This window comes from Phaseolus vulgaris, chromosome 6, assembly GCF_051622355.1.
Source record: "Phaseolus vulgaris cultivar YP4 chromosome 6, ASM5162235v1, whole genome shotgun sequence".
Classification (NCBI taxonomy): domain Eukaryota; kingdom Viridiplantae; phylum Streptophyta; class Magnoliopsida; order Fabales; family Fabaceae; genus Phaseolus; species Phaseolus vulgaris.
Window position 1 is genome coordinate 4913316 of NC_143503.1, and position 10487 is coordinate 4923802.

A 10487-nucleotide genomic window follows, 5' to 3' on the forward strand; every position below is an offset into this window, starting at 1 on the left:
AGATCTTAATCCAATCCACACTGAAAATTATCTCTCACGTAAAAAAAACTAATAACTCATTGCAAGTATCTTGGATCTTGGAGATTTAAAATTTAGGCAAGAAACAAAATCCAACTTCACCTGAAAATACATATACTATATTTTTTTAAAAATATACTCGTGATCTTAACCAAAAAAGTTTACCATACACTTTTTTTAATCCATGTTTTTAACTCAGTTTGGCAAAAAAGACACGATATAGGTATCTGATATCCAAAATCTCTTTTAAGGCCCTCTTCTTCTCCTGATAGAAAATCAATTCTAACACTTTCCGATGACTAAATAATAACTCTGTTCAATAGAACTTCTTTCTAAATGTTTTCAAATTCAATCCCCAAAACCAAATGCCTCATGCATCTTTTGAAAGCTCAAATAAATTTCACAGATCTAATAAATTCAGACTTGTTACTAGTCAGCTTTTCTCACATGTTCTCCCAGTCCCACTGAATAAAGATAGAGCATTGTTTTCAGTTAACATAAAAGGTGCAGACATTAGAATAGAAAACAAAACATCACACCCAAAACACTTTAAGCTAATCTCTCTTTCAACCTTTACACCAAGCAGAATTATTGATACAAAATATAGTTGTAAACTCTCATATTTACCATTTAAAGTTACAAAATACAAAACCAATGGAGAACTCCAGTTAAACAGGTAACAAAAAAACATATCTCATTCCAAAGTCAGATAAAAGCAAAGATATCAAGCAGGGGAAATAGAAGATTTTGAGCTAGATGTTTCTCTCCTTATTTTACCAAGTGATATTACAACAGTAGCTGGGTTGAGGTTTCACCCACACCACAGCATTTACATCTACATAAATTTACATGTAGGCAAAGGAAAAATAAAAAAATATGTGTATATGTAGATTTTTACCAAGTGGAAGGCATATCACCCTTTCTCCCTCTATACAAGACTTATGGCAGAGGATAATAAATCTGCTTGCTCTCAGCCTGTGGTGATGATGGCAGTGTAAAGGGTGCAATTTAAAATATCGATCTCTTCCAACAAACTCGTGCATCTTTACTGTAACAAAAGTTGCAGCTGATACCCTCACACAATGGAGATTGGGATGCTCTTGCTGTTAACATTATGATGCATTTGATTTTGCACAGCCTTGACAGAAGCTACTCTAGCTGCATTGGCTGCTCTATTAGCGGCTGCTACTGCTCTATTCACCCTTTCATCTACCTTGGCCACATCATAGGCCTTCTCAGCTGCTCTTCTTGCTTCCTGTTTGTTCACAAACACACACGTTATTGATAATGTAATGAAAGCTCGTGATGCAAACTAGCTGGTTGCAGTTAATTTTGTCTCTTCTTTCCTTCTATTCAAATGAACTAATTTCATACATATAAAAGAAAATGCTCAAGTATCTGAAATTCTCTCAGCTTTGTCCATATGGAAAAATTGTAGATAACCGAACTTCAGACAGAATGAGTGGCATCTTTTTTTTATTATTGAATAAATGGGGGACTTTTACCATATCTCATTCAACAACCCTTGAATCTAGCTGAAATCTGTGAAAATTCTGGCTAAATTTCTTGTGTGTGTAACACTACATTTTTTATTGGAATTTCAGTTTAAAAATCACTCATTCATATGAAGATAAGAAACCAACCTTGGAGACAGAAATACACCCAAAGAAAATTATTATAACAAATTTGCAGATTCAGTAATAAAAAATTACAAGAAAGCATGAGATACAGGACAGTAACTGAAATCATAAGAATGCATAACTAAAACATTTCACATAAAAAAGGTAGAGTAATTTTTTTTCCTTCAACAGATGCTTAAATTATAATCTCTCCCCTCTTATTTTAAAATACATACACTCCCCACCCTTGAAAGATGAATATATCTACATTTGAGTCTATTTTAATGGAAAAAAAAATATTTTAGAGTTTTTTGTTTCACTGTGATTCTAGACATGATTGACACTATCAATTTCATGAGATGAAATTTCAAAGCCAATACTAGCTCTATATAAAACTCCATTTGACCTTCTAAAATACTAAAGTTGTTAATAGATTTTCAAAGCTAATTGCTAGTGATAATAACAGCTATAAAAAATATAAAATATTATTGGGAGGCGCATTTATAACTTTTCATTTCATAACTATTTAGGCTTTTTGTATTCAAAATTAGTAAGGTGTTCAAGGGAAGGGGTGTAGTTTAAGCATCTCTCAAAAAAGAGGATAGTGCAATGACCTCAGAAGACTGGTTCATGCTTTTACATTGTCATAAAATAGAAAAGCACCAATGACAAAATGGAATCGTCCAGACTGATCATTCTAAACGTCTTTTTTCTTTAATGATAAATCAGGAATGAACATTTAACAATAACTTACGGTAAACTAAGTCACAAATGTAGAGTGTACCTGCACTGCATTTAGTACTCTGGAATGATTGACCCCAACAGGAGAAACAGGATAGGTGGCACTCTGTGTGCTGGGAATGTCAAGGACTCCATTTTGCCAGTGACCAGACTGGGTTTCTCCATTTCTAAATGTATACATTCCAAGACCTTGCCTTTTGCCATCATGCCAGGATCCTTCGTAACAATGACCATTTGCAAAACTATATACGCCATACCCATGCATCTTATCAGCAAAGTATTCCCCAGCATATGCATCCCCATTTCTGATAACAGAAATAATTAGTTACAACAAAAATGAAAAATATTACTGGTGAGCAACAAAAAAGGAACCAAACAAAGCACTACATAATTCAATTCATTGATAACACACCAATGATCCTTAGAAGAGAGGAACCCACATTCAAGGAAAAATCAGAAGAATGTTCTCATGCATCATAGGATTAAGCACCAAATTTCATTAACTGCATGCCCAAGATCCTATTCACTGATACTTGTAATGTGGTAGATGCACAACAAAGTACCTGTAATGAGGTAAAAATCACTTAAGAAGTGAAATAATGAATTAATGAATGACGGTGTATATGGTAAAAGCTTTGTATGTATTATTGTAATGTTGGGTCTATTACAATGAAGACGAAGGTTGATATATTGCAATAGCAACTACAGAGACACTAGAAAGAAGAAACAGAATGCAACAATATCCATAACCCTCTTTAATCCTCTCAGATACTATATAATTAATTGCTATCTCACACATAATCCCACAAGCATGAATTCACCATCCTCATCATCGCACTTTTTTGGTTGCCCACAATCATCGATCACTTGACACATGTCCATTCTCCATAACAGAATTATTCTTATCTCTTCCCATTTCCTGACTTGCCCTTGTGTTATTTCCGCTTGTAACAGTACCAACCAACATGCTCTGATCAGAGAACAAATAGTCCTTTTTGTTTTAAACTGACTGATTTCCTTAAGTGGAATAAACAGGGAGAGAGACAGAGAGAAGAAGAAGAAGAAGAAAAGACACCACACTTGTAGAAGCTTGCCAAATTAAGCTACGTGGCATCCAAATAGTTGGAATTATTGCTACATGACCTGAAGATCACAAAGCCAAGTTGTGAAATACCCTATTGTTTTAAAGTTTGAGAGGTATAAAGCACCTTTGAAACCGATTCTATCCTTGGGAGCAGATACCTTTTTACCAAAAGTAGCAATAATGAAGATAACTCCTAAGAGCATGAATACATACATATATTGTTTACGTTTTAAATTTTTCAGTTTTTATGCATTAAGATTTTACATTGTTGTTGTCTACTTTATAGACGATTATATGATCTTCATTCAAAAATGAATAAAAAAGGAATATAAAATAATAAGGAAATAATGTATTCCCTTAAAATGGTTTTCCTCAAGAAGGACATGAGATTATTCACTAAGATAATGAAAATGAACTCAAACAATATCACAAAATGCTTTCTGTCGACTCCTTTTCCTTTTACTTCCTATGAAAAATGTCCCCTGTTTTACACCTCGTAGAAGATTACAGATACAGGAATTATCACATATGTGATATCCGCCAATACTACTTCATTACTGAATTGATAATTCTACAATCTGTACCCTTCTAATCGATTTGTGTTTTACTGATCCAGGAAGATAGAAATGATTGCTCCGATGGTCTCTTTAGACCATGATCAGAGTAAGAAGCATGCTTGTTTTACCTACTTCACGATTCATCTCCCCCACAAACTTAAACTTACTAAGTTACTACTCCCTAGATATTTACTGCTTTAAAACTAAATGTAGTAGGATAAGAGGGAAGGATTTCACACTGATGTTTTGTATCAGATAACTAGTCAGACACCACAAATGAATGTGGCTTTCTATAAAATAGTTGTAGTGGATACAGGCGCTTTTGAACCAAGAGTATCAGTCTCACGCCATCCATTCAAAGCAATTTGACCAACTTCATGCTTGCTGCATCTTATCTTTGATTTCAATATTAAACTCCCACTTATTTACTTCCACACAGCTGGCCAATTGGTAGCCAAATGCCAATGCAGGTGAAATAAACTATCATTATTAGCATAATATGCTATCGGTATTAGGTCCATTTACAACTTAGTTTCTTCCCGGAAAAGGCTAACGATACACTCAAAATTAACATCCTAAAAGATAAAAAAAAAAAAAGCAATGGCTTGGCAATAAGTGCATGACATATTATGCTCCACAATTGCTACCAATAGGTACACAAAATAGCATCACATAAAAAACTCATACACGCACAAATCCTGCCAAGGTAACTCAAAAGCTTCACACAAACAACAAATAAAACAAAAACAAAACAAGCATGCGATAAGTTTACATCCAACAAAAGCCGGCACAACACCATTCCCATTTGTCAAAGCCCAAACACCATCAGCTAAACAGCAAAACGAAACTCAAACATACACACGGCCACCAAAACATTGTCCAGAAGTAAGAAATTCCCATAATCCACAAACCTAAGGAACCAAAGACAAAGCACACTTCCAACAATCCAAGCCAACACACATCTGTCAATCAATACCCACAAACAATTAGAACACACACATGTCCTATTCACACTACCCAATCCACACAATCACGTCAAAACACCAGTTACCGCGATCTCAAGTAAAACATTCACACACTCAGTTCCACGATGAAATATTGATTCGGGGTCCAAAATTGATCATATATTAAACCAACCTCATACCCAATTTCACTACCATGTGACTTTCAGAATAAAAACACCTAATCACAAACCATAAACCACGTCACTTCAATGAAAACAACAAACACACACTTATCATCCCCCAACCCCACCAACCCAACTATTTCCATACCTAAAATGGTAGTGTCCAAGGCCATGCTTAACGCCCCACTTGAACTCCCCCACGTACCTGCTCCCATCCTCGCACGTGTGCACCCCACAGCCATGGCTCTGGCCACTTGCCCACTCCCCGGCATAAACATCGCCGGTGTAAAACCGGTAGACCCCGAACCCGTGGCGAAGCCCCTTGCGGTACTGCCCCCGGTACCTACTCCCCCTGGCCCACGTCTCCACCCCAAAGCCATCGTACTTCCCCTCTACCCAGTCCCCCTCATACCTCCCACTCATGCTGTAGTAGTAAACCCCGCTCCCACAACACTTCCCTCCCCTGAACTCCCCCTCGTAAACGTCGCCGTTAGAATACGCAACCACGGAGAATTGAAACTCGGGCTGGGCGGGCCGGGCCCAGAACACGGGGAGCTTGAGCGCGGGCCGGGCCTTGGGCTTGAGGAAGAGTCGGAGGGAGGGGATTCGTGGCAGAGCGAGGTTGAGCGAGAAGAAGAGAGCGGCAGAGAAGAAGAACGCCGATAGGAAATCGAGGAGGAAGGAATTTGTAGGGTGGGAGACGAGGAAGTAGAAGAATGGTAGGGAGAGGAATAGGAAGAGGCGGACGCGGTGACGTAGGCGGCGTCGGAGGGAGAAGGCGGAGGAGAGCCACGTGGCAGTTGCGGCGGCGGGTGTGGCGGAGGGAGCGGTAGCGTGGCGCGGTTTTGGGAATCTGTGGAGGGTTTGGGATTTGGAGAGTGAGGGTCTTTTGTATGGGGCGGTGGAGGTTAGGGTTTCGAGGTTGGGGTTGGGAGTCAGGTTCGGGACAGGGTGGTGGTAGTTGAGGTGGTGGTGAGGGTGGTGGTGGTGGTGGTGGTGGTGATGATGGAGGGGTCTGAAATCGGAAGAGACGCCGGTGCTTTCTTTTCCGATCTGGAGTTCGGATTTCTTTTGATGCATTACATAAGGGAAAACGTAATTAGTTGCTTTCTTCTTCTTCTTCTTCTTTCACTGTTTCTTTTTCTGTTTATGTTTGTGTTTGAAGTTCTCTTGTCTGTGACTTTTGTGCAAAGAAATATGAGAGAATAAGAAATGTATCTGTTTCTGAGTTTTGTTTCTATGCTTTCTTTTTTTCCTATATCTGTTTATATTTATTATTTATGTTATAAATACTTCTCTTTCTTTTTAACTCCACACCAATTATTATTGATTATTAATGAAAAATTAGTCAAATGTATTAAATTTAACTAACTTTTTAATATATTTTTTAAATATTCTTTCTGCATAAAATAAAATAAAAGTTAATCAGTATTAGAGTAGTTTAGAACAAATATTATTAAATAAAATAAAATAAAATAGTTCAAATTAACTAAAGAAAAAATGTGTAATTTTTTTAGTGAAACGAAGATAACAAAAATATAGTTCAGATTAAATAATTATGTTTTTAATTTTGATCCTTATAATTTTTTATCAGTTTTCTTAAAATTGAAAATTTTATTATTTTGGTTATATTTATTGATGTAGAATAAAAAATGCAGTACTTTAAAAATATTTGGGATGAATATGAATAGTGAGAGGATTGAAAGTTGTCAGAAAAACTGATGAAAGTGGATGAGGTGGGGTTGGGAAATAGAGTGGTTTTATTTAAATGAAAAATGAGTGGGAAAAATTAAGGGGGTTTGTAGATTTTAGTTAAATTTAATGAATGGAATATGTTAACAAAAGAAAAAAAATGTTTCTTTCCATAGTATTTTAAAAAATATATATATTTGTATATTATTAATTAATCATCATACAGTAAGTTTGTTGATTTACATAATAACCATTTTAGATATTTATATGAAAATTTGGTCATTTATAATTATTTTCTTTTGTTTGAATAAAAAAAACTCATGTGGAAAACTATAACCTTGGTAAAAAAAATCATAATTGTTTGTTTGAGGGAAAGAAATAATTGTTCTCAATAATCGATAAATAGTATGCAATTTTTATACTTTAGAATATAAAAAAATTAAACTCATTAAACATTTAAATTGGTCTAGATAAATAAATAAATCGGTTGATAGGTCTTAATTAAATATTTTATTCAAATAATTAATTGAAAATTTTATTTACGTATATAAGTCATTTATAGATATTTAATATCTGTTATCAATATAAATTCAAATAAAAACAATTCAGTTAATTATAATTATTTCCTAAATACAAGGGAATTATCTAAGCGGAGTTATTCGTTATGAGTTTGCTTCAATTATATTAGTCATTACTTTTGGAAATATAATCCATTTTATTAATATTAATATAATTAAAAACAACAGTAATTCACCAGCTAGGAAAGGTGGTTAATATATCTATAAGAAACTTTATTGATAAGAAAAGTTTAACTTACCGTTGATACTATATATTCAATTAAAGGTAAAAAATAATAGTATTTTTATTTCTTATATGCTTATATTAATTATTTTATAAAATGTTAAACTAAAATAAAATTTAATATTCTTCCATTTAATAAGTAGAAATATTAATAAGAAAACAAGGATTTAAAGTTATTCTTAAAAAATAAAATCGAATTGGGGATAACATTATTTAAAAAAAAAGGAAGCAATAGCTTTGGTTGTCCTTTGGAAGTGTGGTTGGCTTAATTTCAACCTTTTAAATTTGTCTGCAATTGAATTGACGGAGTCATCTATTGTAGAGATGAATTAATATATGCATAATTAAAAACATAGTTTATTTGTGAATGATAATTTGGTCAACATGAGTTTGTAGAATAAAGTGTTTTGGAATGGTACAATATATTATATAACTCATTCCTTTTGAAAACAGCATATCTTGTGTTAAGTTGAACTAGAATTAAGTTGAACTCAATACTTGCCCCGCAAGTTTATTATATTATGTTATGAAAAATAATGTTTTACCACTAAAAAAAGAAATAGATGGCTCCATTTTTTCTTTAGCATATATATGGGACTTAAATTTTTATTTATGAAATATAAATTTTTAAATGTAATATATTAACTAAACTTTCTCGTTGATTCTTCTTCTAAATAGTTTTGTTGATGAAACATCGAGTGAAGATTCACCTAGAGAAGTTTTTTCAATTGTGAAATTAGTAAGAAATTAGAGAAATATAAAAGCATTTAATGAGTATGAAGGACATTGAGTAAGTACTCTATGTAGAATAAAGTTATATTTGTAAAATTTTGGATCTATGTTAATATTCAAACAAATTGTTACTATGTATTAGGTTTCTTAGTATGTTGCAACAAAAATAAGTTTTTAAGTCAATATGAGTTATTCGGATTGCAGGTAGTTTTACTAAACTTTCGTAACCGTCGAGGAGTTTGTAATCCTCTTTCAGTGTCCGTTATGACTCCATGATCGAGTTCATCCTCGACAGAAGCTTGTGATGACTTAAATCGAGTTTATATGAACTTTGCAAAGAACTCCACATTTTGTTTTATTTATCTCATTTTGAAAATTGAATGCTTAGTGCCATGAACATGACTCCTAGCAAGCTTCACCCAAATAGTTGGGCCTTTCTAAAAGCTTTTGAGGTGAAATGTTCTCCTCAAGACCTTTAAAAATCTTTTGTCTTTCATTCAAATTTACACCTAAATTTCCCTTTATTTGCAAAAAACAAATAAACTTAAGTCGAGGGTTGAGTACCTCCTTTTAGTCGAGGACAAAATAAACAAATAAATAATTAAAAATCTCCCTTGCCCTCATTAGCAATAAAGGTCTGCTTAGTGTCACGAACTAATCTTTTCCGATAGGCTTAATAAATATATCTACTAACTAACAATGTGAAGAGACATATGATGGACTTATCATACCAGCTTACAACTTTTCCCGTACAATGTGACAGTCTATCTCGATATATTTCATACGCTCCTAAAATACAGGATTTGCTTGAATATGGAGTGTCACTTGGTTATCACAATACAAAGGTGTAGGCATGCTAATTGGAACCTTGAGGTCTCACAGGATATAACGTAACTGTGTTACCTCCATAGTGTTAGAATATATGGCCTTAAACGAGAGGGGAGTGAATTGTTTAAGGGGGGTTTTCGAAAACTTTTTAAGCTAGAATGAATTTCTTTGCAAGAAACCAGATTAGGAATTCAGTTAGCCAAGAAACAAAGCACAAAACAACAAAGCACCAGAAAAACAATCGGTTGTTTATACCAGCAAATCAACAACAACTGAATTTAAATGAGTTTAAGGGAAGAAAGAAATACACAAACAGTTTATACTGGTTCACTCTTAAACCAAGAGCTACATCCAGTCCCCAGAATCCACTAGGCAATCCAATACGCAATCAAAATACAGATTACACACAAAACCACCAAAGAAGTGACCTTGAACCCCTCAAGAAACACACTTCCTTTGGCTCAACACACACCAAGAATGTTGATCTTGACAACCTCAAGAGCACACAACACTCCTTGGTTTACAACACCAGAATTTACAAAGTATTCAGAACGAATTACACTTGTTACAGAATGAACTGAAATCAATATAGATGTAATCCTATTCCACTCTCTCTTGAGAAAACCAAAGCTGAATAGTGAAAGTTCAAATCTTGAAAGCAATCTATGAAAAACTCAAATCTGTTTTTTTTTCCTTATTTGTTATAAAACATAAACAAACTATTTATAGCTTTCAAAGATTGGTCAAAGCATTTAAAACAGGAGCGTATTCAGTTTGAAAATCATTTAAAGCACACTCAACTAATAAAACAGATTCTGTTTGGATTTTCAAACAAACAATCGATTGAAAGCACGAAACAATCAATTGTTTTGGTTTGACAGCAAGTCAACCAACCAAAACAGTTTTAAACCTTTTCAAAAACACCTAAGAGTAAAACAATCGGTTGTTTCGACAAAACAACATGTTGTTTTTCACTTAGTTTGAAAAACACTTTAAACTTAAAAGATTTGAAAACACTTTAGCTTTAGATTCAACAAAGAGTGGATTACACAGATAAACTACCCAGATCCTACTCTAAACATAGCAACAACTTCAGCCTTCCATCATCAAACACTAGGATTTGGATTCTTCAAAGCTTTTGATCACACTTGATTCAACAATCTCCTCATATTTGATGAAGACAAATCCCTGGTTGCTTGTGTTGGACTTGTTTTGAATCTGAAGCGGTTCCTGCAAAACAAAACTTTATGCACAACATCTATGGTAGCAGGTTAGAATACCACATATAG

General features: G+C 34.1%; 1 protein-coding gene across 4 annotated transcripts; it reads right to left on the minus strand.

Moving 5' to 3' along the window:
• Positions 1–686: 686 nt before the first annotated feature.
• On the minus strand, positions 687–6401 carry LOC137830918 (uncharacterized). 4 transcript variants are annotated; one of them, XR_016521628.1, is made up of 4 exons: positions 5294–6380; positions 2819–2941; positions 2422–2683; positions 687–1273 (listed from the first exon to the last, which is right to left on the minus strand). XR_016521628.1 is itself a non-coding variant. In XM_068638326.2 (3 exons), exons 1-3 carry the CDS (start codon positions 6223–6225, stop codon positions 1094–1096), a joined length of 1374 nt encoding a protein of 457 aa, XP_068494427.1. In that variant the 5' UTR covers positions 6226–6401; the 3' UTR covers positions 687–1093. The 4 variants fall into 4 exon arrangements, 2 of the variants coding, with proteins under 2 accessions (XP_068494427.1, XP_068494428.1); XR_016521629.1 differs by having other exon boundaries at positions 2791–2941; XM_068638326.2 differs by lacking the exon at positions 2819–2941 and having other exon boundaries at positions 5294–6401.
• Between the last annotated feature and the right edge of the window lie 4086 nt (positions 6402–10487).

Bases quoted from the DNA above. Each gene is read 5' to 3' on its own strand.
- LOC137830918 (XM_068638326.2), bottom strand. From the start codon at position 6,225: ATGCATCAAAAGAAATCCGAACTCCAGATCGGAAAAGAAAGCACCGGC. The intron at 2,684-5,293 runs GTATGGAAATAG...TTCTGTTATCAG, and splicing joins CTTGGACACTACCATTTTAG to AAATGGGGATGCATATGCTG. The intron at 1,274-2,421 runs GTACACTCTACA...GTGAACAAACAG, and splicing joins GAGTACTAAATGCAGTGCAG to GAAGCAAGAAGAGCAGCTGA.